Raw genomic sequence first — 27375 nt, forward strand, 5'->3', positions numbered from 1 at the left:
AAAAAAACCGGTTCCGGACCAGACCCCATGGTTCCTACCCGGAACCGGACCCAAACCTACCCTACTCGCGGGTACGGACTGGGCTTTGGATTTATCCCTGGAGCCTACCCGGACCCTGCGGAACTTGAACCAGTAAACCCAGTCAAAACCCGACCCTGCCCGGAAAACTTGGTCAAATACCTGACTATCCCGGAACTGATTTCTACCCGATTCCGGTTTGACTCAGGTCGAGGTGCACAAATCGGGTTTTTCAAATACCCTGGTTCATGTATAGGACTGGGTTCGAGTATGACCGGGTATTGGAAAATCTGGTTTGGCGATACCCGGGTCGGGTTCGGGTCCGGGTATTGTCTTTAAAAAACATACCCTATGTATTCGGGTCGGGTATAAAACCGGGTATTTGAATACTCTATTTCTGTGTATTGAAAAAACCTTATTTTTGGGTTTATATATATTGGATTTTATAAAAGGTTGCACCTTTTAGGATTATTTTTCCTGGTATTTTTCGGGAAATATCGGGTATTTGAAAAATCCGGTTCCGGGTATTTGTAAAATCCGGTTCGGGTTTTCGGATATTACCGGGTAAAAATCGGGTCCGTTCCGGGTACGGGTTTTGGTACTGAAATGCATACCCTATTCATACACTATGGGTTCGGGTATTACAAACCCGGGTATAAAAAACCAGTTCCGGGTATTTTTATCGGTCCGATTTCGGGTTCTGGATTTTTCTGCACCTCTAGACTCAGGACACAAATTAAATTAAATCAATAAGTAATTACATATATAAAAAATGTTAATAACTTAAATGATAGAAAGTATTATGTAATGCATTTAATTACATCTACTTTAGTGACTATAAAAAACTTTATGTCAATGCTTCACTTGTACTTCACCTTTTGTCTTATTGTGAATGTTCCCTTTTTGGATTTGTATTATTTATAAAAGGAAATCGTGAGGACACGTGATTTGGTATTAATAATATTTTATATATCTAAACTTTTTAATAAACTAGAGGTGTGCATCGGGTCAGAGTTGGATCAACTAACTGAAGTACCGGACCAGGTGAACATGCAACAAACCGTTAAAAAACTTAGTGATGAGGACACGTGATTTGACATTAATAATATTTTATTACAAACTATTTAATGAGTTAATAAAGTAGAGGTGTGCTTCGGGTCATAACTGGATCGAGTAACCGGACCGAGTCAACATGCAACAAGACATTAAAATCTTGTGATTAAGTAACACTTTTTGTTTGGATGGTGACCCTCACTCGTTATTTTTAAACTATTTCAGAAAGATTAATCTACATCATTAAAATCCGATTCTTCTGTTTAAAAGATAAGAGTTACTGAAAAATAGAATGACTAGAGAAAAAAATTATTAAAACTCATTTACTATGGGAGAAAAATATTATTTAAACTTATATACTATGGGATCACTTTTTAACATTTATTACTATTTTTATTTGAACGAATAAAAAAACATTTATTCAAAAATAGCAACTAAGGTTCGGTTCCTATAAAATTACTTAGTATCACCATAACCGTTCGTCTTCAAACTCCGGCATCTCAAACATCAAACGGAATCAAAATGTAGCCGCCAAAGCCGCGGCGCAGCGGCTCGCTCAGGTCATGGCGGCTAAGCCGACTCACATTGGCAACGACGATGATGACGAGGATGAGGACGATGATGATTTGGAGTTTCGGTATGCGCCTCCGGCGAGTCACCGGAGACCGCCGGTTAATAATAATAATAATAATAATAATAATAATAATAGAGTTGCGAATGTTAATGTTAATGCTGCTGGTGCGGTTACTAGGCCTTCGGTTACGAGTAATAATAATAGTAATAAGATTACTGGATCTACTTTGCCTACGGTGAGTTAAATTTTGTTATATGTGTTGAATTTAGGTTTTAGTTGACTAACTGATTTAGTGAATGTTGACCTAGAGTTATTATTAGCTGTGTGCGTTTGTTATGTAATTAGTTGATAGTTAATAATATGCTGTGATGACGAGGACGATGATCTGGATTTCCGATTCGCTCAACCGTCGATTAACCTGAGATTAACCGGAGACCTCTGCTTAATTCTAACAGAACTACAACTGCCATTGTCGTTGGTGTCGGTGCGGCGGTCGTTACTAGGCTGTCGGTTACGCCTGTTAATTATAATAATAACGATAAAAGTGATAGTGATAGTGATAGTGATAGTGATAGTGATAGTGATAGTGATAGTAATAGTAATGATCTACTTTGCCTACGGTAAGTTTAATTTTGTTATATGTGTTGAATTTAGATTTTAGCTGACTGACTGAATTAGTGATTGTTGACCTAGAGTTACTAGATGCTGTATTCATTTGTTATATAATTAGTTAATGATATTATAATGTGACGTGGTTGTATTATAATTAGTGTTGAATTGGAATATGCTGCAGATAATGTGACCTGTAAGTTAATATTAGTAAATAGTATGCTGTAATTGTTATGTATTAGTGTTGAATTTCTATGTGTATGGTTACTTAATATTTTGTTTTTAGGTTTTAGTTGACTGATTTAGTGATAGTTGACCTAGAGTTATTATTAGCTGCATTTGTTTGTTACATAATTAGTGAATGATATTATAGTGTTAGTAAAACTGCAAATGTTTAATGCTGCCGGTGACGGTGTTGGTGTTGCTACTAGGCCGTCGATTATGAGTAGTAATAATAATGGTAATAAGATCGCCGGATTTACTTTGCCTACGGTAAGTTTATTTTTTTTATATGTTGATTTATGGCTTTAGTTGACTGACTGATTTAGTAATTGTTGACCTAGAGGTGTTATTAGCTGCATTTGTTTGCTATGTAATTACTAGTGAATGATGTTATAATGTGATGTGATTGTTGTTTAATTAGTGTTGAATTGGAATCTGTTAGATGAAACTGACAGTCTATGCCACAGATAGTGTGATGTTTAAGTTAATATTAGGTCAAATGTTAGCCAGTTGGAAATTGTAAAGTTATCCTCTGCTTGAGTAACAAGCAATGCTGTATGTTTTGGTCTGGTTAGCTAGCAAGGTTTTTCGTTCTGTCTGTTACTAATAACAATAAGATTGCTAGATCTACTTTGCCTACGGTAAGTTTACGTGTTGATTTTAGGTTTTAGTTGACTGATCTAGTGATTGTTGACCTAGAGTTATTAGCTGTAATCGTTTGTTATGTAATTACTAGTGAATTATATTATAATGTGATGTGATTGTTGTTTAATTAGTGTTGAATTGGAATATGCTGCACATAATGTGACCTGTAAGTTAATATTAGTGAATAATATGCTGTAATTGTTATGCGTTAGTGTTGAATTGGAATCTGTTAGATCAATATAACAGTCTATGCTACAAATAATGTGAACTTTTTTCCTGCCAGTTGAAAGTCAGAATGCTATCCTTTATGATTAATAAGCATAAGTAGGTAAATCCTGTATGCTTTGTTTTGGTTAGCTTCTAGTTGACCGATTTAGTGCTTGTTACACAATTAGTGAATAATAATATGATGTGATTGTTGTTTAATTAGTGTTGAACTGGAATTCATTGGATGAAACTGAAATTCTAAGCTACAAATAGTGTGATGTTTAAGTTAATAATATTAGGTCAAATTTTAGTCAGATAGTGTGATGTTTAAGTTACTTGATTTTTTATGTTGATTTTGGCTTCTAGCTGACTGATTTAGTGATTGCTGCCCTAGAGTTATTAGTTGCATTCATTTGTTACACAGTTGGTGAATAATATGATGTGATTGCTCTTTAATTAGTGTTGATTTAGCTTCTAATTAACTGATTTAGTGTCTGTTGATCTAGAGTTATTAGCTGCATTCATTTGTTACACAATTAGTGAATAATGTTATAATATGATGTGATTGTTCTGTAGTTGGTGTTGAGTTGGAATCTATTAGATGAAACTGACAGTCTATGCTAAATTTAGTGTGATATATTAGGTTGAAGTTTAGCCAGGTGGAATTGGAATGTTATTCTGCTTGAGTAACAAGCAATGCTGTATGTTTTGGTCTGGTTAGATAGTTAGGCCTTCCGTTCCATCTGTTACTAATAGATGATAAGATTGTTGGATCTTTTTTACCTACGGTGATTTTACTTAAATTTTCATGTTGATTTTAGCTTCTAGTTGACTGATTTAGTGTTTGTTGCCCTAGAGCTATCAGCTGCATTTATTTGTTAAATAATTAGTGAATAATGAAATATCATAATATAATATGATGTGATTATTTTTTAATTAGTGTTGAATTGGAATCAATTAGATGAATCTAAAAGTCTATGCTACAAATAATGTGACATGTAAGTTAACATTTGTGAGTAATTGTACTGTAATTAGTGATAAATTGGAATCTATGAGATGAATATAACAGTCTATGCTACAAATAATGTGACCTGTAAGTTAATATTAGTGAATAATATGCTGCAATTTTTGTGTAATTAGTGTTGAATTGGAATCTATCAGATGAGTCTAACAATACATGCTACTAATAATGTGACCTGTAAGTTAATTTTAGTGAATAATATGCTGCAATTGTTGTGTGATTAGTGTTGAATTGGAATCTGTTAGATGAATCTAACAGCCTATGCTACAAATAATGTGATCTCCAAGTTAATATTAGGTCAAATTTCAGCCAGTTGGAATTTGAACTGTTATACTGCTTGATTTATAAGCATAACATGCTGAATACTGTATGTTTTGTTTTGGTTAGCTAGCTAGGACCAGATCAGAAGAAACTCAGCCATCGCGTATTACATCTGCGTTATCTGGAGTGCCATCTAAATCAAATAGCATGCTGCCACCAAGCAAAACATCTTTGAGAACCCCAATGGCTGTTCCTCCAATTGATCCTCCAACCAAGAAACAGCCAACCAAAAGGTTGTATCAGTTAACGATTAAGATATTCATGGCTTTTGTCTTTCAATTGTTCATGATATTTAAAATCATGTGATTGTATTTTGCCATAAATTGCAGGTTCCCGATGGAACTGGGAGAAAATAACTTGAAACTTGCAGATGGGAAAGAGGCTTCTGCGCTTCGTGATGAAGTATGTAAAAATATCTCGAGTGTTACATGTTAGAGAATGAGAATGCCCTTGATATGTTTTTAACTTATGCAATTTCATGCAGCTTGATATGCTACAAGAAGAGAATGAGAATGCCCTTGAGAAGGTGAATTTGTAATCTATGCATATACTTTCATAATTGTGATATCCTTGGTTTATATAATCTTCATTAATCAATCTACTGGTGCAGCTTAGGTCTGCTGAAGAAAGTTGCCAAGATGCAGAGAAAAGGGTTAAGGAGCTTGAGAAGCAGGTCATATACTTTTTATCATCTCTTGTACATTGGTGTCTAAAATTGTACAAAACTGAAAAAGAAGGAATGGCAGTATAAAAAGGCACCTTAATTCCTGACAATCATATTCTATAATTGCTTTTGTATGTTCAACATATGTACGTGTGTAGATGTATATGTTTAACGTGTTAACATAAGTACTCATTAAAGTTTATTATCGTTTAGGTCGCTTCTCTTGGCGAAGGAATATCTTTGGAAGCAAAATTGTTAAGCAGGTTAATTTTTTTATTTTAATTTCATTTCTTGTTGCCTTTTTTTAAAATATTTTTCATGCCTAACTTTTGAATTTCTAGTGTGTTGCAGGAAGGAAGCTGCATTGCGCCAAAGAGAGGTTGCTTTAATTATTAAATGACTCTTTTTTGGTATTTTGTTTTCTCATTCTATGTTCATGAAGAGTTGAGTCTCTCCATGCCTTTTTTAGTTAAATGTCATTGGCTTCTAAAAGTCAAATATATTTGCTTCTTGTTATTGATTTATCTAGAAGACATAATTACTTCTACTTTGTGATAGGCTGCACTTAAAGAGGCCAAAAAAGCCAAAGATGGAGTAAATGAAGAAGTTTCCTCACTCCGGGCAGAAGTCAAGGTGAATCATTCTTGCCACTATTCTGATCTTGTGAATTGTGGTATAGTAGTATATGCATGACATTTAAATATACATTATCAACATACAACTAAACAATCTACGCGTGTCATTGTGTGAGTTTAAATGCGGACTTCATGGACCCTTTATATATTATGTCTCTTTCAGTACAATCACTACACATTTAGACAACATTTTTACAATAAGGTCAAACATCATCGGCATGTCGTTAATTCTTGCATTCTTAGCTAGTTTTTGGTATAGTTGATCTCCATTGCCATGTTCATAACCCATTGAGGATGTGCGGAATTTCTCAGTTTAAATGCATAAAACCTCCTAATCATTATACGAGCTATTATTTAATTAAAAATTTTGAAAGTTTAAGCACGAAAGTGCTCTTGGTCAACCCATTCACTTTTCCACATCAAGAATTAATCTATGCTGTTTATATATGTAGCTTAATTAACGCTTTTTGTATGAAACAGAAAGCAAAAGAAGAGGCTGCGGCTGTTGTTGACCAACTTCAAGGAATCGAGTCTGAAGTCAAAGCTTTTCACTCTATGACACAGAGAATGGTTTTAACTCAAAGTGAGATGGTATGCAATTTTAAAGTCAGCCTACCCTGTCTTCCATTATTTTTGTTTGCCATTATACATACATATATATTTCAATATTGTAGGAGGAAGTAGTACTTAAACGGTGTTGGCTTGCACGCTACTGGGGTCTTGCTGTACGCCATGGTAGGTTAAAACAACACAATTTTTTTGTATTAACATTTTTCTTTCTGCTCTGTTTTGATGTTGATGTGCAATTTGTTTTCTAGGTATTTGTGCTGATGTGGCAGTGTCTAAACATGAATATTGGTCATCTTTAGCACCTCTTCCCTTCGAAGTTGTGGTTTCATCTGGGCAGAAGGCAAAAGAAGAATGCTGGAAACAAGGCTAGTAATTTCTCATTAAACACGTGCAGGTTGGGTAACGGGTCAAAAATGGCCGGGTCAGGATAGGTTGACCCGCAAACACTTTTCAGTACATTAGAATTGGACTTTGGTTGACTACTCATTTGACCCGTTCCCTTTAAGCTAACTCCTTATTTTGACCATTTAACTCATTTGAGATAAAAACACAACACAAATCGTTTGATTCATAACGGGCCAATAATTGAACAGGTGACCGGAATCAGGAAAAGAGGAGTAAGCTTGTGCAGGACTTGAATGATTTAACAAGCGAAGGGAATATCGAGAGCATGCTTACAGTTGAAATGGGTTTAAAAGAGCTTGCATGTTTAAAGGTGGATGGGGATTATTTTCATTACTTTTAAACTTCAGGGACTAAATCCAACATTGGACCAACCACAGGGACCATCCGTGTAAATTTCTTAATGTCTTTTTACAGGTTGAAGAAGGGATCGTGCAGGCACTGGCCCAATTGAGACGTATGAACCTGGCCCGGCATAGTTTGTCAGGTAAATTGTTACAACATAAATGCAAGCCTGCTATAAATCATACTATTTATTAATTTTTACTTTTATCTTCTATCTTTATGGTTGTGAAGTTTTTACTCTATATATGTATTGATTCTTATCAAGATCTATTGAATTTTGCTATATGCAGATGTTAAGTCTTCAGGTGACCCGAAGTTTATGGAAGCATTCGGTAAGTTACATTTACATATATATATATGTATATGTAGAAATGTGTGACAGATGATATGTGTATTTGTTGCAGAATTGAGCCCCGAAGAGTCTGAAGATGTTCTTTTCAAAGAGGTATTATTATTGCCAATAGCCAATATGAGTTCTGGTTTTTAACTCTAGACCTAGCCTTGTAAACGAACCAAGCGAACATGAACGGTGCATATTCCTGTTCGTTAGCTTAACTTTAATTGAACAAATTATTGAACACGAACAATTAAATGAATAGGTCTTTGTTGCTCGTGTTCGTTTATGTTCGTTCGTTAACGGTATAAACTATAAACCAACCATTCACGAACAAAAATAACTGAACATAGATGAACGATTATAATTGAGCTAAAACCAGTTAAAAGTAATGTGAAGAACAATGCGTTGGGCTTAAAATTTTATTAAAACTAGATCAAGTTGTAATGGGCCAAAAATTTTGAATGAATATATTAGCGAACTTAAACGAACAAACGTAAACTAACAGACATAATCACATCAATGAACGTAAATGAATTTAAAGAACGAATGTGAACAAACGTTCACGGACGAGACATGTGTTCATGTTCGTTCATTTAATTAAATGAACAAAATTTTGTTCACGTTCATTAATTAATTAACGAGACATGGTTTACGAACTGAACTGTTCACTGAACGCTCGGTTCGCTTACAGGCCTATCCAGACCTCTTCTCTGTCACCTTTTGTTTTCCTTTTTTTTTTCTTATATAATCTTTGATTTAAAGTTTGAATGTTATTACAGGCATGGCTTACTTATTTTTGGAGTAGAGCAAAAAGATTTGGTATAGAGGAAGAAACCGCAAAGGAACGACTTGAATTTTGGATTAGCCGAAGCGCACATTCACCAAATTCACACGATGCTGTTGATGGTATTTTCCGATAAGCGTTTACCATTAACATTTTATTAATTAGTTATAGAAATTTTAATGAAAAAATGATGACGCGTGACTTTGCAGTTGAGCAAGGGTTAATGGAGCTAAGAAAAATGGGCATCGAGCAGCGCCTCTGGGAAGCATCAAGGCAAGTAAGTTGATCCCCGACACGTTTTCCACTTTATGAGTTGACTGCACGGTTTTCAGTCGTTTAACACCACAGTTTAATATGTATGTCATGTTCTTAAATTTGACAATTTTATATATGTCATAATATAGTAAGATATGTTCATAACTTCATAAAATGATTGATGCTACTAAAAACTACAACCATGTTTAATTATACTTTAATTTTTTGAAACATTAAGTGGAAAAATAATACAAAATGTAAAAAATTTAATTATTTATTCCTGTTTTAATTCCAACGGGTTACGTGAAACTACAACAGGAGGTTGAACCTCCATTTTTAAGCAGTTAAACTCTAGTGCAAATATCGGTTTTGAAAGCATCACTGACATGCTGATTTCTCGTTTCTTTAAATGTCCATTCGACTCAGTTTCGGCATTAATCTGGCCGAGGGACCCCGAGACTCTTGCCGGCGATGTAGGTTTTACCCTGCACATTGTAAGACAAATGTTTAGGGGTCTCAAAAACGAGTCAGTCGAATGTCTGGTCAAAATATGTACAAAGGCTAAATTCGTAAAATAACATGAGTTGATTCTGAATACATTTCGAGCCAGTAGTCTAGTAACATGAGTTTTGACTCGACTACATTTATACGTACCCGTCGTCATATAATACAAATAAGTTAAAATTTCGCATGAAAACGAACCTGCACTCAATCTGGCAACTGTACTTAAGAAGCTGAGGTCTATGCTCTGTGCGGCCACTACAATTTCGAAGCAACAAAAAAACACAATAAGTCTTCTTGTTTGCCAAGTACTTGACCAGTTATATAACTATCAAATCGAGAAGGTATTCAAGTGTAGTATTATTCTATATATTCCTATAAAAAATAAACAGAATAATATTACGCTTGAATACCTTCTAGATATGGTAATTATATAACTGGTCGACTATTAAGCCTTGCAGAAAATTCGAAACCGAAGAAAAACAAGAAGTTTACCTATAGCTCGGAAGTGACATCTTAATCGTCGGGCCCAAAGCCATCCACTTCAATGGATTCATCTTCAAAACTATAATATTAGCATATGATCATATGATCTTATTACATAAACAATACTAGTAAAAATCAACTTGAGTAAGATGTCAATCAACATACTAGGAGACTCGTGTCGAATATCATAGAGGCCCGTTGTCATAGGACTGTCAACTTCAGCCACGTGAATTGTTTGGTTCGCTTTTGAAAAAGCGGCAACTTGACTTGGAAGACCGAATTCCTGAGAATATCTTCATGTGTTTTAATCAATCGTTGGAATGCTAATAGTCCTCGAAAATATATCAAATTCGGGTTGATCACACATTTAAGTACCTTTCTTCCATGCGTGCACGCGTTATCATTGTTAACATAAACACTTGCTGCCCATCTAAAACTCATGCAAACAACATAACTTAATGAAGTGTACATAGCCAATTATTTAAGTTTTGAGTCAAGTGGTTAAAACACATTGATTATTGGTGATTAAGTGAAGATTAACTTACGCATGAGACGTTAGCATAGGCGGGTTACGGACGATTCCTGCGATTGTTACAAGCTGAATAAAACATGGTAATTTTTTTCAATTAGTTATAGATTAAGTTGGATAATTTGATAGTTAAAAGAAGAAACTAATTAACCTCATCAAAGGGTCCAAATGGGCTCTCATTATAGTTTGCAAGAAAAAACCCTCCTAGAGTATACCTTCAACGTGTGTGCACGCGCATGTGTATTTGCATTAAAACAATATTAAAATGCAAAAACCATTTTAAATAAATTCTTAATTTGAAAAAAAAATAATAATAATACCCAAAAGTTTCAACTAATCTGAACTCTTTAGGAATGATAGCTCTAGCAATATCTGCCTTCACTAGATGAAACTGGTACACGGCACTGCGAGGAGAGTTTCACGAATCATCGGTAAGTCGCTAGCTATTCACTGTATTAGATTTTATAACTATATCTATTGTTATAATATTAATGTTATTTAGAAAAATTAGCTTATATATTTCGCTACTAGTTAGGGCCTACGAACCCGCACTGCAAGGATAGTAAAGGTATTAAAAATGGGAATCAAACCCACAAATTATATTTTTTTTATAGAAAAATAAGTATATCTTGGTAGAAAGATTAATGTATATTAATTGTTGATTTTTTTAAATAACATAATGAATATTAGTATTAGACTTGCCTGCCTTTAAAAACCCAAGGAGGTTTACCAGCAAAACCAGAACTACATGTGGTTTGCATAATCTTCATTGCTTTATAGTTTTACTAGTTATTAGTAATGTATATATCCACTATATGTACACACATGCATATATATAGAGAAGGTGAGATGTGAGAACAAGAAAACAAAAGGAAGAAGCAAAATGCAAGAAAGTATGATGTTAGGAGTAATTAATATAATATATATATATATATATATATATATATATATATATATATATATATATATATATATATATAGTTAAGAACTCTTAGGAACCCTTAAAAACCAAACAATTTATTAATTTTGTTTATATATTAACATTATTTAAGAGTAGTTTTATCATATTATATATAAAAAAATTTGATTACATACATTAATCACAAGTTTACATATATGTAAAATTTATGTACTAACAAATTTACATAGGTGTAAAACAAAACATAGATCTGTATAAAAACTAATTTTCAAAATTGTAATCGTAGATATAGATATAGAAAATGATAAAACTACTCTCAAAGAACGTTAACATACAAAAAAATTTATAAAAAACGTTAGGTTTCAATGGTTCCTTCAAGTTCTTAAATAATTTAACAGTTCTGTAATGATACTCATCCTATATATATATATATATATATATATATATATATATATATATATATTAGTTTGATTATTGTAATTATCTATATGAAAAATAATTATCCATGAATAATATTAGCATACTAAATATACAAATAACTAGAGTAATTACAGTTTTGAACTAGGGTAATTATGTTATGAAAATAATATAGTGTAATAATAATTACTCTATTTATTTGTACAATATTCACGATAAAAGTCATTTGTAGTTGATCCAAATACTTGTCTATATTTTAGTTATTTTCTTTATAGTTATATTTGTGTGTCGACTTTCTTTCTCTTTTTTTCCCACTAGTCCGTCTTGAGAACGTGTTATACATAACACGTACACTTAAATTATGTTTTATTAAGTTTTATAAGTTTTTATTATTATTTTTTTTCAATATTATACGTTCTTATACTAACATTTTCATATACAATATATTAGTTTAGAATTTGTGGGAACTTTATATTTCTTATGAATCGTGATGAGATCACATTCAGGTTGAAATATTTCGATGATACTCTTGGAATATCAATCCAGAAAACAAGAAAAAATATGCACTTAGGAAAAGAATGTGTACCAAAATTAGTTCAAAGAATGGCGACAAAGTTGTTGCCAATAAGCAATGACTTACTACTATAGACAACAAAGTTGCTATCAATTAGTACTAACTTGATATGATGACCATTTGCCCCTAATCAAACAAAGTTGTCGCTTACGGTCGTCGCTGAGAATTGTGAAATTTTTTTGGCCCGAAGACAAAAAAAAAACTTTGGATCTTAAATTAGTTGAGTAATTGGGTTTAAACATTAGAAATAAATATTTTTTTTTTCAAAAATGTATAGATATAATCGATTTGGGTGTTTGTGTGGTGATGGTGATGGGCTGGGAGTGGGTGGGGTGGGGGGGTAACTTAAAAAAAATTAGTGTTATTTGTATGTGAAAATCCTGATCACCCCTCTTAAAATTAGTGTTAAGTCCCGATGTCGCCCCCCAAGAAAATAAGAACTAGGTCTGCCACTAAGTTATGACTTATAAGTTATAAGACACAAGTTTGTGACTAATCAACTTTTCCACTTACATAATAAGTAATCAAAGATACTTTTTTAACCTTTTCATAAGTTATAAGTCATAAAGTGTGATCAAATAATTAAATCCCATACACCCCCTAGTTGAAAGTTGAGATTGTTAGAAAACATTTTTAAGTTAAGATAAATTCCGCTTAAAGTTGAGATTATTAAAATTCAATAACTCTTTATAATTTCTCATTTTGTGTTTTTGAATTGAATTAAAATATTTTCTTAATATAATAAGAAGACAAAATAAAAAGCCAACCATACAAGACGTGAAGCAAACATGTTAGTGCTATGTAATAACGTTTTTAAACATGATATTAGTATGACATTGTTATAACATGTTACATCAACAAAGTCAATGAAGGATAACACATTACACACATACATACCTAGTTTTTAAGAAAAAAAAAATTAGTTATTATATTTTATAAAACTATTTCTTAAAAATAATGAATTTTTCAGGGTCTAATATGACAACTTTTATGATTTTTCAGAATATGTGTGTTTAGCCTAACCCTAATGAAAATGAAAGAAAATAGGCTAATAGTCGAGACTGTTCTTGTACATTCCATTAGCTGATATTAACGTCAACCAATAGCTCAAAGTTTGAATTACTAAAATGCAGTATCCTTAATAAAAAATTGTCCAAAACACAACTTATTGTTAACCTAAATATAAATATTGAAAAGACACCGTTAACATTCTTTTCCACATTTTTCTTCTACAAAGTATTCCATTTCTTTCTCCGTCTCTCTCCGATATTCAAAAATGGAGTCACCATCCAAATTAAAAAAACAAAGGAGACACGAAAAAACCATACATACATCTCTATATACACGCGGAAATTAACTAAATTCTCATGACTCCATAGTGGGCTACATAGGTCCGCCATGTCATGTTTGTGTTAGTATTTTATACTCGTATTTGACTTGACATGTTATTTATAAATAAAAGTGCTTTGTAATGATAAACATTATAACTCGCTAGCATAAGCTAACCCATTTTTTCGCATGCATTTTAGTAATGCTAGACCCATCTAATATTTGGCTTAATAACACATGTTTTGTTCTTGAACTATTCAATAAGGTTTTAGATTTGATGGTTGGTTTTCATACACAGATGGACGGTATAAAGAGTTCTTTTGTATCAAAATTTTAAAAATATTTGTATTCATTATTGAATATTGAATTTTAGATTGAATTTTCCGGGCATTCATTGAAAAGAGAGGTGTTTCGAAAATTAATATAGAAAACAATACTTTTTTTATTTTTTATTATTTATTCATTCAATTTTTTCGTCTATTTGTCTTTTGTTTTTCTAGATTCAATGCCTAACCACGAAATCACAAATAAAAAATAGTGAATAGATTCATAGGTGAGGGCAAGTCTGGAGAAAGGGTGAAGTAGCGACTAACTAAGGCCCACATTCGACAGTCGTTCATACTTCATAGTAGTTAGAAAAAATTTATATATATTTTACATATAAAATTATTTTAAAAACATTACAAAATTGTTCTTTGGTGTAATGAAAAGGAAAAAGGTGACGGTCTATTAAAACAACGATATCGAGTTCAAATCCTAAAAGCAGCTTTTTTAAAAAAAAAAAAAAAAATTAGCTACCATTTCTTTTAGCCTTTGACCTTAAATTTTTAGGGGTTCTTGAAAACAGTCATCACAATATAATTCAAGTTAATTATATAATTATATATATATATACAATTATCAACTTTCTTATGCATCACAACTTGTACGTTGTGCATAAAAAGTTTTTTTATTTTAATTTTAATTTTCACTTTTAACCTTATACTTTTAATCTTGTAAAACTCTGTTACAAAACATTTTTCATTTTTAACCCTAACTCTTTTACATATTCATCTTTGGCCCTTAATACTTTTTTTTTACAATTTTCGTTTAATATTTCGGTTTGAATTTTGAGAGTTATAACACTGAAACGCCCGTGTGTGGTTCAATGGTTTTGTCTAATTTTCCACGTTATATATATCATGTTTATGATTTTATTCTTTGTCACTTACCACGCCCTACGCCCGGGTACCACAACACGCGGGTCAAACCGACGTATGTCGAGGTCGAATGGTGCACTCACAAAAGTGTTATTTTTGTTCAGGCAAACTTGGGTTTTGGCCGAATTGGCTTTGGGTCGGGACGGGTTTTCCTTGGTTCGCGCCGCAAAGTGCGCGGGTCAATATTCTAGTATTTAACACCAAAGTCCAAAAGGTATACCAAAATAAACTATTTTTCCAAAAATTTTTCAAGTGAAAGAAAGAATACAAAAGGTTAATTAATTATTCAATCCTATGTATTCCATTTGGTGTGACTCTTGTTTTAAATACAATGGTTACTATTACTAAGATGGATATGATGAAAGCCCATGTTTTAAGGGTTGATGTGAGCCTTTGGAGACTACAACAGGAGGTTGAACCTCCATTTTCAAGCAGTTAAACTCGAGTGCTAATATCGGTTTTGAAAGCGTCACTAATATGCTCATTTCTCGCTTCTTTATACATTCGTTCGACTCCACATTTTCGGTGTTGTTCCGGTCCAATGACCCTAAAACTCTTGCTGGTGATGTTGGTTTCACCCTGCCCATTGTGAGACAAATGATTTAAATAAGTTATAAAGGAAAATTACCAAAATGACCCTAAAGACGGGAGAGAATCCCAAAATAACCATTTTTTCAAGATTTCATAAAAGCCCCGCCAAATCCGTCGGCTTAGACGACTTTTACGAAACCCCTCGTTTCTGAAATTCGAGTTTTTGAAACCCGTCGTTTTTTACCAAGTTTTGAATTTCTTTTTTATTTTTAATATTTAACTATTATAATTAATTCCATTTATATATCGTTTCTTTAATAAATTTTGAAATATACAGTTTTATAAAATTCTGAATATACCGTTGAGACGAGCTTATTTTTATCTTTGTGACGATAAAATTTTACTCAAAATTGAGTTAGGTCAAATTTATGTCGAAATGCTCAATAAAAAACTTGACCCGACTCGGTTTTGAATAAAATTTATGTCGACACGTAGATAAAAATAAGCTCGTCTCAACTGTATATTCGAAATTACAAAACTTTATATTTCAAAGTTATAAAAAAACAAAATAGAAATGAAATTAATTATAATAATTAAATATTAAAAAAAATTCAAAACTTGATAAAAACGACGGGTTTCTTAAAAGTCGTCCGAGCTGACGTGTTTTGTTCAAAAGTTGTCTGAGCCGACGGATTTGGAACATGTGGCAGATTTTGATTGGCTGAAACAAAACTCGTCGGCGAAGACGTATTTGGTTCAAAACTTCGGTTTTTGTCTCTGCCGAGGGGTTTTGGAGGGACTTTTATCGAATCTTGAAAAAAAATATTATTTTGGGAATTTTTCCCGTAAATTAAATTTAACTTGAAAATGAACCTGCATTCAATCTGGCAACTGTACTTAAGAAGCTGAGGTATATGTTCTGTGTGTCCACTACAAAAGAAACACACTATTTTAAGTTACTAAGACTTGCAAAAACCGAACAATAATAAGCGTACCTAAAGCTCGGAAGTGACATCTTGATCGTCGGTCCTAAAGCCATCCACTTCAACGGGTTCATCTTCAAAACTATAATTTTAGCATATGATCATATTACATTCAATTTTCCTAGAGTAAACAAGTAGTAAGATGTCGATCCACATACTAGGAGACTGGAGTCGAATGTCATAGAGGTCCGTTGTCACAGGACCATCGGTTTCAGCAACGTGAATCATTTGGGGGCCGGCTTTTGAAAATGTGGCAACTTGACTCGGAAGCCCGAATTCCTGAGAATATAATCTAATCTTTTATCTTCATTTCGGTTTGATCCTATGTTTAAAATTTAAATACCTTTCTTCCATGCGCGCATGCGTTATCACTGTTCACATAAACCCTTGCTGCCCATCTGAAACTCATGGAAACAACTATTTGAGAGGGTTGGGTAATAGTAGGGGCGGCAATTGTTGACATGACCCGAACCTGACATGAAAAAAAAAGGTTTTGGGTCGACTAACACGACCCATTTAAAAGAACAGATCGGGGTTCGGGTCGATTAACACAACATGTTTAAAAACGGGTCGGGTTTGGGTTGATCCTACAAAAATGGGTTGGCTCGTTAACCGGTTTAACTACTAAAAAAATTTTAATGATTATATATTTATTTGTGTTTTTTCCGTTCTCCATTTTTCTTAAGATACACTTGTAATTTTCAATTCATTTTTCAAGATTTTTAATAATTTTTGAAAAGAAATATTTAATATTACTTATTTACTCTACCAACTCTAAATTATATCAACTTTGTTTTTATTATTATTTTATTATTATTATTATTATTCAAAATGGGTTAAACAGGTCGTTTTCGGGTCGAGCCGTATATATGTGTGTGCGGGTCAGGGTTGAAGGTTTTGACACGAATAATGATATGGGTCGGGTTCGGGTTAGGCATTTCAACCCGCCAACCCGACACGATTGACACCAAGAGGTCAAAACGGGTTCACACATTCAAATAGTTTCATTTAGAGGAATCCTCTAAGCTAACAGGCTTTCAAATGCCGCATCAGCGTCACGTCAAGTCGTCAACACTATGTAACTTTGCCAGATTCCCTTAAGAAAAACTATTTTTGAAGTTTTATCCTTTTTATTAATATAATGTGGAAGTTAAGCCTTTTATATGAGAAGAAAAATAGTTATTTGTTATATGTCAAGATTAAACTCACGCGTGGGACGTTGGCGGGTTCCAAACGATTCCAGCAATCGCCACGAGCTGAATAAACCATAGTTAACTTGCTTAAGTAATTATTAATTAATTTAATAAGTTAAATAATTTAATAGCTAAATGAAGAAATTAACCTCATCAAAGGGTCCAAATGGGCTCTCATTGTAATTTGCAAGAAAAAATCCACCTAAAGTGTACCTGCAGTGTATGTACATATATTATTCATATTAAAGTAAAAAACCATTTTATTATTTTAAACATTTTTAATTTGAAAATAAATAATTAGTTATAATAATAATACCCAAAAGCTTCAACTAATCTGAACTCTTTAGGAATAATAGCTTTAGCAATTTCTGCTTTCACAAGATGAAACTGATACAAGGCACTGAAGGGTAATAAAGACAATTTAGCATCAAACTTGTTTAGATAAATAACAAAAATGCAGAGATAATAAAGTTTAGTCTTTAATTATAGTTACAGACTTATAGCCATTAGTACTTTATTATTGGTAGTCTTTAATTATAGTTATTAATTTGTAATACTTTATTATTAACTTGAAAGTTTTACATTAGTTGTAAACTTTTAATTCATTTACTTGAATCCACTAGAAAATTTACTTCACTTTTACGTGGTATCAGAGCTAGAAATTAACGTACAATTTAAACCACGAAGCGCGTAGGTTTATAAATATATTTCATTCCGCCATACACACTTACAATGATCAAAAAATGTGACATACATACAATTTCGAACGAAAACTTTTTAACTGACATATCACAATAGAAACTCGTTTTAAATTCGCTTCAACTACCCTAAAGCCCATGGTTTCTAATTGCATAATATGATAATTGATAAAATTGTAAGTTGCATTGTTTGAATAGATCACAATAGAAAGTCATTTTTTATATTATATTCAATTACTACTCTACAAGCCCATAGTTACTAATTGCATAAAACCCATAGATTGTTAGTTGCATTGTTTGATTAAAATAATATCTTATTAGTGGCAACTAATAACGAGTTTGGATCAAATGCAAATTAAATTAACATGTAGATAATTATATATACAACATAGTGTAATTATAGTATAATGAAATTAAAATTACACTACAATGTAATTACATAATTACACTACTTTTTTTTTTTAATAAAATCATTTCAAATAAAAGGGTCCAATTACAATAAAGAGGCAGGTAAGCGGGTAACAAGCTGCGCCGCCACCCCCTTTTGAATAACAAAACCGATCCTACTGAAAATAAAATTATCGTTCTTTGGCGTCGTTGAGTTACTATGCACGACCCGCTGAACTCTTTTTAGAAACGTAGCAGCATCGGGAGCAAGAGACCCAAATGTATCAAAAGCAAAAGGAATGAAGGCTTATGGATTCTCCACACACGCCTTCTCGTGCTACTTGTATATACAATTACACTGCTTGATTCTCATAGTTAGCACGTTAATTTAATTTATATATTAACTTTCTCCTATGAAAAAATGCGCATATTTTTCCATAAAAAATATATATACATGTTTAATCTAAAAGTATAATTGAATATTACTATATTAGGATATATGACTTGCCTGCCTTTAAAAATCCAAGGAGGTTTACCATATCTTGAACTACATTTGTTTTCCTTAATCTCCATACCTTTCTTGTTTTACTAATTATCACCTATGAATCCTCACAAAATCTGCCAAAAAATACATATGAATAACTATATATATATATATAAGATAAGAGCAAGAAAACAGAAATAGAAGAAGCAAATTCAAGAAAAATATGATACAAGGAGTAATTAATATCATAAAAATTGTAATTAACACACTAAGAATGAAGGGTTTTGTTTAATTACCTATAAAGATTGTTTTTTTAACAAGAAGCAACACCTGCAAATTCAGAAGAAGAAACTCAAGAATGGATGAGAGGAGGCAAGAAGGAGGTTATTTATGTAATTTCATAGGGTGTATGCATGTCATGTTTATAAGGACTTAAAATGTGATGTGTACCAAATGAGAGTTCTTTTTTATATGACACACCACATGTGATGTGGTCTTTATAAATTGAACATCTGCCTCATGACATACCATGACAACATCTAGTTGAAGGTAATGTGGATGTTGTTGCAAGGGTAATTAAGGGATTTCACATTTGTTATTAAAATATTTTTATAAAAATATAGTAAGAAATAAAAGAGGATTTTTACTAGATATCCGTCTAATGCTTGTTAAATCAGTCATTTCATATGATATATGATATACGAGTATATAGATCCGGTATACGAACATATAGTTCTTAAGTACCTCTTGTTTTCAACTATATAGCCCAGAGTATGTTGGTCAGGTCTTTTAATGATTTTAATAATTCAGAAACATGTTAAATAATTAGAAGATGGTCTTTTAATCAGTCTTAAGTCTTTTAATAATTTAGCAGAAGATTATCGTAATTTAAAGTGAATCAAATAACTTGATTTGTAAAGAGATTTACATATAAAATGCATATTTGATATTGGTGGCTTTTGTTTTTAATTAAATATAAGAGAAGAAAGAAGATGTGGAAGGAATATAGGTTGATGTAAAATTGTGGTGCATGTTGGACGTTGGGATTATCATATCCAACCTCCTTATCCATCTTTCACTTTCATATAAATTCATTTAAAAATATAAATAATTTTAACTTATAAGCTTTTATTTTATGAAATAATAGTTTTACTATTTGATCAATTAGTAAATGTTTATTCAGTTTTTATGATGGTAATTTTAACTATAAATTTTGTAGATAAGTTTATTGTATATTTTTTAAATAATAAAAATAAAATCATCATTCAACTCCTATAAGTCATTAGTTAATTTTTCACTGAAAGACGCAACTAAAATGAAAAATAAGCGAAAGATGCAACTAAAAAGAAAATCAAAGATCATTCTTGTTTTGTGGATCATCAAAATTATACGTCCCCGTCTGGTCTAAAGCCTCACCTCTAGGCATTATGCGACACGTGACGCCCAGTCAGAGTTATGGTTTTATACAAAAATAAGGTGTAGTCATAAAGCCTCCATAATGCCTCATAATGTCTCAACTCCATTATTTTATTATTATTTTTTTGCCTTTCACACGCGTTTTGTACAAAACGCAAAAAAAAAACATAATGCCGCGGGAGGGGAGGGGGGTGCCCCTGGCGTTTTAGGCTATAACGCCTCCCAAAACTTGCCACTACGGGTGGTCTAACCATTTACATAATTTTATGGCTTAACGGTACCAATATATTAGATAAGGTTTTGACTTTTTAATTATGACTTAACGGTACCAAGATATTATATAATTAATAAAGTATTTCGTGTAGATACATGTCTCTTGTTAATTTATTAACTACACATTAGTACATTACATATACCAATTAGTAACCAGTAAATAGGAACACACTCTTTGTTTATTTATTATCACATATTTAACATCATTATGATAACACTTTTTTATAGCGAAGCATTTGATATCATGAGTCAAATATTTACAGATTATCAAAGGGCTTTTGGCCCAATCATATTTAGGTGTGATGTAAGGTATCCCCTTAGAGGTGAAAAAAAAAACCGGAATCGATTTTTGTTATACCAGGGTTTTTTAATACCCGAACCCAACCCTACCTGTAGGGTACGTATAGGGTATGCATTTTAGTACCAAAACTCGAACCCGATTCGTACCCGGTAATACCAGAAATCCTGAACCGGGTTTTTCAAATACCCGATCTATACCCGAAAAGAACTGGAAAATACCGGAAAAAGACCCCTAAAAAATTCCAATTTATACCCGAAAATATGGTTTTTAAATACCCGGAAAAAGGGTATTCAGCTTAGAGGTGCACAAATCAGGTATTTTCAGGAACCGGAATCGGGTAGGAACTGGTTCCGAGTATGGTCAATAAAAGTCAAAACCAGGTATGGTAGAAACCAGTTCCGGGTATAGTCGGGTATTTGATCAGATTTTAACCGGGTTTTCTGTTTTTTTTTCTTTTTTTCGGGTTTCAGGTTGGGTTGGGTCGGGTATTGACCAGGTATTTCCGGTTCTGGGTAGGGGTCGGGGAGAAATCCAACACCAGGTCGGATACGGGTGTGAATCGGTTCCGGGTCAGGTCCGGAACTGGGTATTCTGTGCACCTCTAATTCGGCCCATACCCCCCCCCCCTCTCTCTCTGTGTCTCTCTAAACTTCTGTAAAGACTATATAAATGCAAACATAAATCATGTAAATATAATACTGACTTGACCGTTTGATAAATCCCGAGACTATGGTCCATAGTCTCGGGACCTCGGGTTATCTCATGTAGTTCAAGTTTAGTTAACTTAAAGCTTACTATCTTGACCATTGAGTAATATGTTTAGCCATAAGCTAAACCGAATCATAAAACCCCACCCAACCGAGTAATAACAAACAAAACTGATCTTTGCAACCACACATACATTCTTGAACACAATGGTTATTATTAAGCCGCCGGAACAAAAACTAACAGGATCACACTGTGAATTACTGTTACACACTTGTGAATCTGCGAGAGGCAAAATCGACCAAACCTCGATGCGTGATGCTGCTGCTATTAACGTCCGCCAGTGTGGCAGCCGGAGTACTCTTCTCGAAACAATACCATGGAACCTGCCACTTTGCATCCTCAAGAGCTGCACCTACTTCAAATGTCATTACATGTGCTTCTCTTCCTGCATTCACACCCACAAATCATCAGTACCTAAAGAAACCGACCCGAAACTGAAAATATCGAATATAAAACTGAAACCAACGGTTTGGTTTTATGTTTTTGGTTTTGCATGAAATAAAAACCGCAGAAACCAAACAGAATTTCCGATTTTAAGTGATTTATAAGAATTTAATAAATATTTTAGCCCAAATGTATAATAATCAATTATTTATTAATAAACAAAATAATTTACGCCTAAATTAATTGTTTTGGGCAAATTCTTTTCCCGACTTAAAATTTTTAAGCTCAAATGCCAAAACTGAGAAAACTGAAACCTAACCAAAACCAAAACCAAAAAGTTTTTAGAAATCTAACAACTAGGGTTGTACATGGGTCAGGTCGGTTTTGGGCAAAAATCAAATTATCGGTTCTCTAGTTTTTGATAACCATTCGGTCTCAGTTTTTTGGTTTTGGTTTCGGATCATTTTGTTTCGGTTTTCTTTCGTTTTGCCATAGAAAATTTTGGGCATGACAGCTGGTGAAAACTAACGAATTTGAGCCCATATTTATATTTTTTTTAGTTACTAATTAATTGATTATTACACATTTGGGCGAAAAGTATTAGGTTCAATTATAAATGAAACTATTATATAATTACTTAAAAATCAAAATAAAAATCGAAAAGTTCGGTTCGTTTTTTTGGGTTTTAGTTAACACACAAACCCGAAAGTGAAAAGTGAAGGTTTGACTTTTACGAAAACATAAAACCAGACCGTTGGTTTCAATAGTTTGGTATTTTCGGTTTATTCCGTTTTGAAACAGTTTTTTCAATTTTATGCACACCCCTACAAAACCAACTAAAAAAAACAAAGTTTCGTTTTTTGGTTCGATACATTAACCCTAATTTTGTACATCCCTCCCCCTCCCCCCCCCCCCCCAAATTATAAATAACAAGCTACAATTTAAACAAATCTGAAACACTAGATAGTGTATAATCTGCTATACCCGTATAGAACACCCAATGCACGGGTCGTTTAGTGACAACATCTTCATAATAAGTAATAAACTCGGCTTTCTCCCACACGTGACACAAAAACCCGTCCACGTGACGTTGCCCGACGTAATTGGCTCCGTCGAGCCAATTAGGTCGGAGGATTCCGACCTCCAGCTGAGCTGACGAGCACTGCTGGAGGTCGGAATCCAAATTATAAAAAAAAGAAGTGCCGTTATTCCACTCGAGATCATACAACACGCTCCCGAGCTGGTGTTGTATGATGTTGAAGTTGCGGCCGTTGGTCCAGTCGTACCACAGGTCGATTGTTTCGAGTGTGCCGGTGTAGTTCATGATTAGGAGCGAGTGGAATTGGTGTGGCCATGGTGTTGGTGTTGGTTTAACGGTGGTGGTTGTTGATACAATGGCGGATAATATTATTAAGATAAGTAGTAGTGAAGTCGTTGCTGGTGACGTCATCGTCATTATCGTTGTTAGTAGGTTGATTGGAATGATAGATGGATAGGTTTTTTTATTTTGATAAATGATGTGTGTGAGTGTGTCATTCTTCTTATATATATTGTGTTTGTTTTTATTCTTTGTGAACGAAGAATATTATTTTAATTTGTAAATTAGTTGGAAGCGAGTCAAGCCGGTAAAGTGTTTTTTAGTTTGAGTCTCAAATAAAGCTTGAGATTTATGTGTAGTGGCGAAGCTTGGACGGGTTTGCTGGAGCCTTAAATTTTTAATAAAAAACGAGTAAATTTACAGTACGTATACTTCGGACGAAAACGGGTAAATTTACATAACGCAAATAAAAAAAGGCCATTTTACCGGGTACTGGTACCGAAAGTGATTGGGCGTCACGTGACGCAAAATGCTTAAGGGTAGAGAGTTATGACTACACCCTCTTTTTGCAAAATTTTGAAAAGCTGACTGGGCGCCACATGACGCAAAATGCCCACATGTAGAGAGTTATGACTACACATGGTCTAAGTATAAGATTTTAAGCATAAATGAAACCATGTGATGATGTAATTTACACCAAGAAAAAGGAGCATATGAAGTGGGCTAAGGTGGTGATTTGCATCGTGCTTAGTGGTGATTCAGGTAGATGGTGGTGTTGGCAAGACTACACGCGTAAGAAGTGTTCGACGAGTGGAGTTACATGAAAAGAGGAAGAGGTACGAATGTGAGTAATGAATAACTGAAGAAATTGATGATAAATCTAGTTAGTGATGACAGGAATGAGATGAAAATGACCAACAACGCGAGACATTGAAATGACAAAGTGAGATATGAGATATACAATATGAAAGGAATATAGATGTTACACAAAATAAAACATACATATTACATATGAAAGGATAATTTTCCTTTTGTTTTATATCTTGTGTTATTTGAATCCACATAAGCTACTTTGTACCTGTAGTCATCGCCATCTTCATGTTTCATATACCTTTACTTTGGTGAATTGGTCAGAGGCTTTTCTTAGGATTTCTTTCTAAGATGGCGTTTAAGTTTGATTCCTATTTTTATGTGCAAGTTTTAAAATATGGGCAACACCACTGTAAGAGAGATTCAAACTTGAATAAGATGAGTTGTATGCAGATGGTAAGCCTTTCGGAATCCCTTGGCACCCGGTTGCCCTTGGCCATTTTAAAAAACAACTAAATTATGTATTCATTATGCAATCTTATTATTATATTATAAGGCATTATAATTTCAATTTTTTAAAAACGGTATTCACATATAACATATCCAACTAGAGATAGCACAAACCATGTATTCTCAGGAACCGAAGTCATATTGAAATCGGTTCCGGGTATAGTCAACAAAAGTCAAAACCGGGTCAGGCAGGAACCAGTTCCGGGTATAGTTGGGTATATGACTGGAGTATGTTTTGACCAAGTATTTCCGGTTCTGGGTATGACTCCGAGGAGAAATCCTATATCTACACATACCCGCAGGTCAAGTACGGTTAGAAACCGATTCCGGGTTAGATACACCGGGTCCTATTATCCACCAATTAAGAATGAAGTATCTAAATTATAAATCAGCTCCTACTTAAAGTTGGGTCTAAAACCGGCCCATTAATAATAAACAAAGCCCAATTCAACATCTCATTAGTCTCTTCTACACATATTTTGATATCTATATACAAACAAACACCTAATTCACACACTCCTCTTTTGCATCTACTACATTTTCTAGGGTTTTCCTGAGGCGGCTGCAAACATCAATCAACAAAGATGGTGAGTCCTTTTAATCAAATCATATCATGTATTGATTTGTATTTGTACTACTGTTTATATATGTTTGATTGATTTATTGATTAATGGAATGAATGAATGAATGAATATTAATATTAATATTAATATTGTTAGGTTTTACCGAATGATGTTGATCTGTTGAATCCGCCAGCTGAATTGGAGAAGAGGAAGCATAAGCTTAAGAGGCTTGTCCAGTCTCCTAATTCATTCTTCATGGTACTTTTATTATTATTATTATTATTATTATTATTAATTTTAAAATGGCATTATAGAATCAGTTTTTTTTATAATATATATTTTTAGGAAAGTATAGAATCACAATTGTTTTGGCTTACTCGAGCTCGGTTAGTTTCAAGCTCTTTTCTGAAGCTTGAGCTTGGCTCGTGAGTCGGTTTTTAAGCTCGGGCATAGCTTATCTGTTATTTATTTATTTATAATTGTTAAATACTGTTTGAAGTTTAATTGATGTTTAAAGTTGCAGTTTTTTTAACAATATATATTTTTAGGGAAGTATTGAATCACAATTGCTAAATGTTAGTGGTGTAAACGGTCCGAGCTCGGCCAGTTTTGTCTTACTTGAGTTCGGTTTGTTTTGAGCTCTTTTCTGAGGCTTGAGCCTGGTTCATGTGTTATTAGTTATTAGTTAATTGTCTTATATATGGTTTTAATTATGTTTATATATTTTCAGAAAAAACTTTAAATTAGCTTAAGCTTGGCTCAAACTTGTGTACTTTAAATGAGCCAGAGCTCGACTGTGCAATGCGAAATGAATATATAGAAGTTTAAAATAAGTAAAACTTTATAAAAAATTACAAATTAAGCTTTGTTTGAGTCTCGGATTCGGCTCAAATTCAAACGAGTTTCCCATGCAAGGCTTGGATTTAAAAAGCTTGAGCCTTGTTTGGGAAGCTTGTTTAGGCTTGTTAAGTCCGGACAAGGCTAAACGAGTATCCTAAACGGGGCTTGAATGCTTGATAACTAAATGAGCTTCATTCATTTGAGACTCGGGCTTGGCTTGAGCTGAAAATGATCGGCTCATTTAAAGCTTTTTTATCGATCCTTGCTTGAGTAGCTTGTTCGTGCCCATACTAAACACGTATTTGAATTGAAGCTTCTTAGGATGTAATCGTATATATTCTGATTAGTTTGGTTTGTGCAGGATGTCAAATGCCAAGGCTGCTTCAATATGTAAGTATTGATCTTTATATTTTTGTATTTTCTCTTAAAAGTTGTATTGTAAATTTGTAATCACAAGCTTGGTTTTAAAATGCACATTAATAATCTTTTATTGATTGGAAATATTATATCATTTTAAACTTTTAAAGCACCAAAATATCATATATCTTTATCGTAATCGGTCAGATTTGTTCAATTGATGCTTCATAATTTGTTCAAACACTCAAAATTCATTTTCATCATCACCTCAAGCGTAATGCGTGTTATGAGCTCATGTTTACATTAAGATCACAACTTGACTTCTTGTTTATGTTTATTTATGTTATATGATTGATTGAAATGTTATTATTTGGATTTACAGAACCACCGTGTTTAGCCATTCTCAGACAGTGGTGGTGTGCGGAAACTGCCAGACGGTGTTATGCCAGCCCACCGGTGGTAAGGCTAGGCTCACCGAAGGGTGCTCGTTTAGGAGGAAGGGTGATTGATGAAGATGATGAAGGTTTTACCCTTTCGCTGGCATTGTGTCTGAGTTCAAAACACTTGGGCTGCTGCTTGCATACAAGGGTAATATGTTTTTGATGTGTTTTTTGACTTTGTTTAAGTTTATTATTATCCAGTTTCTTTAGTTTTTATAAAACTCTTGTTCTATGTAACGCTGCTGGAAATTCTGGATCTTTGTTGCTCTACATTAATGTTGCCGCCTTGTTTTTTATGAACAATTGTTGAGTTTGAGAAAAATTTGTATTTTTTTTCTTATTGTGGCTTTAATGTTGGTCGGTTATAAATCGTCTTCAACTCTTTCTATGTTCGTCTTCAAGTAATTTCGAAAATTTTGAACCGTGCAGTTAAAATGGTTGGTTTGTGTTCATTACGGTCTACAGAAAATATATAGCGTGTTTTCTTGGGTCCTAGTATATAC

The 27375-nt window shown here is 33.2% G+C and overlaps 5 protein-coding genes across 5 annotated transcripts; 2 read left to right on the plus strand and 3 right to left on the minus strand.

Moving 5' to 3' along the window:
* The first annotated feature begins 27 nt into the window (after nucleotides 1-27).
* LOC143533064 (coiled-coil domain-containing protein SCD2-like) lies at nucleotides 28-8832 on the plus strand. Its single transcript, XM_077027936.1, has 22 exons — nucleotides 28-132; nucleotides 1536-1880; nucleotides 1991-2010; nucleotides 2101-2265; nucleotides 2416-2450; nucleotides 2628-2746; nucleotides 4737-4903; nucleotides 5000-5072; nucleotides 5155-5196; nucleotides 5281-5343; nucleotides 5548-5597; nucleotides 5686-5713; nucleotides 5893-5967; nucleotides 6450-6560; nucleotides 6644-6704; nucleotides 6788-6904; nucleotides 7133-7254; nucleotides 7359-7428; nucleotides 7577-7618; nucleotides 7691-7731; nucleotides 8403-8529; nucleotides 8617-8832. Exons 1-22 carry the CDS (start codon nucleotides 28-30, stop codon nucleotides 8691-8693), a joined length of 2055 nt encoding a protein of 684 aa, XP_076884051.1. The 3' UTR covers nucleotides 8694-8832.
* Nucleotides 8833-8869: 37 nt separating this feature from the next.
* On the minus strand, nucleotides 8870-11071 carry LOC143533112 (protein NEOXANTHIN-DEFICIENT 1-like). The gene is made up of 9 exons (XM_077027978.1): nucleotides 10881-11071; nucleotides 10499-10582; nucleotides 10330-10393; nucleotides 10195-10247; nucleotides 10025-10079; nucleotides 9815-9932; nucleotides 9659-9728; nucleotides 9365-9421; nucleotides 8870-9147 (listed from the first exon to the last, which is right to left on the minus strand). The coding sequence occupies exons 1-9, from the start codon at nucleotides 10946-10948 to the stop codon at nucleotides 8937-8939; spliced, it is 780 nt and encodes a 259-aa protein (XP_076884093.1). The 5' UTR covers nucleotides 10949-11071; the 3' UTR covers nucleotides 8870-8936.
* A 3768-nt stretch (nucleotides 11072-14839) lies between these two features.
* On the minus strand, nucleotides 14840-19402 carry LOC143533077 (protein NEOXANTHIN-DEFICIENT 1-like). Its single transcript, XM_077027949.1, has 10 exons — nucleotides 19189-19402; nucleotides 18917-19026; nucleotides 17640-17723; nucleotides 17473-17536; nucleotides 17340-17386; nucleotides 16474-16528; nucleotides 16289-16409; nucleotides 16143-16212; nucleotides 16021-16077; nucleotides 14840-15195 (listed from the first exon to the last, which is right to left on the minus strand). The coding sequence occupies exons 2-10, from the start codon at nucleotides 18979-18981 to the stop codon at nucleotides 14961-14963; spliced, it is 798 nt and encodes a 265-aa protein (XP_076884064.1). The 5' UTR covers nucleotides 18982-19026; nucleotides 19189-19402; the 3' UTR covers nucleotides 14840-14960.
* Nucleotides 19403-21558: 2156 nt separating this feature from the next.
* On the minus strand, nucleotides 21559-23490 carry LOC143533078 (uncharacterized protein At4g14100-like). Its single transcript, XM_077027950.1, has 2 exons — nucleotides 23019-23490; nucleotides 21559-22035 (listed from the first exon to the last, which is right to left on the minus strand). The coding sequence occupies exons 1-2, from the start codon at nucleotides 23488-23490 to the stop codon at nucleotides 21854-21856; spliced, it is 654 nt and encodes a 217-aa protein (XP_076884065.1). The 3' UTR covers nucleotides 21559-21853.
* A 1023-nt stretch (nucleotides 23491-24513) lies between these two features.
* Nucleotides 24514-27175, plus strand: LOC143533065 (small ribosomal subunit protein eS27y-like). Its single transcript, XM_077027937.1, has 4 exons — nucleotides 24514-24618; nucleotides 25392-25493; nucleotides 26437-26465; nucleotides 26815-27175. Exons 1-4 carry the CDS (start codon nucleotides 24514-24516, stop codon nucleotides 26939-26941), a joined length of 363 nt encoding a protein of 120 aa, XP_076884052.1. The 3' UTR covers nucleotides 26942-27175.
* The last annotated feature ends 200 nt before the right edge of the window (nucleotides 27176-27375 follow it).

Source organism: Bidens hawaiensis, unplaced genomic scaffold (genome assembly GCF_021521415.1).
Source record: "Bidens hawaiensis isolate Kalapana, Puna unplaced genomic scaffold, B.hawaiensis_p1.1 tig00009618_1, whole genome shotgun sequence".
NCBI lineage: Eukaryota > Viridiplantae > Streptophyta > Magnoliopsida > Asterales > Asteraceae > Bidens > Bidens hawaiensis.

Coding starts and splice junctions, on each gene's coding strand:
- LOC143533064 (XM_077027936.1), top strand. CDS start 28: ATGGTTCCTACCCGGAACCGGACCCAAACCTACCCTACTCGCGGGTAC. Junction 2,011..2,100: donor TTGATAGTTAATAATATGCT/GTGATGACGAGG, acceptor TAATTCTAACAG/AACTACAACTGCCATTGTCG. Junction 7,732..8,402: donor AAGATGTTCTTTTCAAAGAG/GTATTATTATTG, acceptor ATGTTATTACAG/GCATGGCTTACTTATTTTTG.
- LOC143533112 (XM_077027978.1), bottom strand. CDS start 10,948: ATGAAGATTATGCAAACCACATGTAGTTCTGGTTTTGCTGGTAAACCT. Junction 10,248..10,329: donor CATTTGGACCCTTTGATGAG/GTTAATTAGTTT, acceptor TGTTTTATTCAG/CTTGTAACAATCGCAGGAAT. Junction 9,422..9,658: donor ATGTCACTTCCGAGCTATAG/GTAAACTTCTTG, acceptor TCGAAATTGTAG/TGGCCGCACAGAGCATAGAC.
- LOC143533077 (XM_077027949.1), bottom strand. CDS start 18,981: ATGGAGATTAAGGAAAACAAATGTAGTTCAAGATATGGTAAACCTCCT. Junction 17,387..17,472: donor CATTTGGACCCTTTGATGAG/GTTAATTTCTTC, acceptor TGGTTTATTCAG/CTCGTGGCGATTGCTGGAAT. Junction 16,078..16,142: donor ATGTCACTTCCGAGCTTTAG/GTACGCTTATTA, acceptor TTTCTTTTGTAG/TGGACACACAGAACATATAC.
- LOC143533078 (XM_077027950.1), bottom strand. CDS start 23,490: ATGACGATGACGTCACCAGCAACGACTTCACTACTACTTATCTTAATA. Junction 22,036..23,018: donor GCATTGGGTGTTCTATACGG/GTATAGCAGATT, acceptor GTGTGAATGCAG/GAAGAGAAGCACATGTAATG.
- LOC143533065 (XM_077027937.1), top strand. CDS start 24,514: ATGGCGTTTAAGTTTGATTCCTATTTTTATGTGCAAGTTTTAAAATAT. Junction 25,494..26,436: donor CTCCTAATTCATTCTTCATG/GTACTTTTATTA, acceptor TGGTTTGTGCAG/GATGTCAAATGCCAAGGCTG. Junction 26,466..26,814: donor TGCCAAGGCTGCTTCAATAT/GTAAGTATTGAT, acceptor TTGGATTTACAG/AACCACCGTGTTTAGCCATT.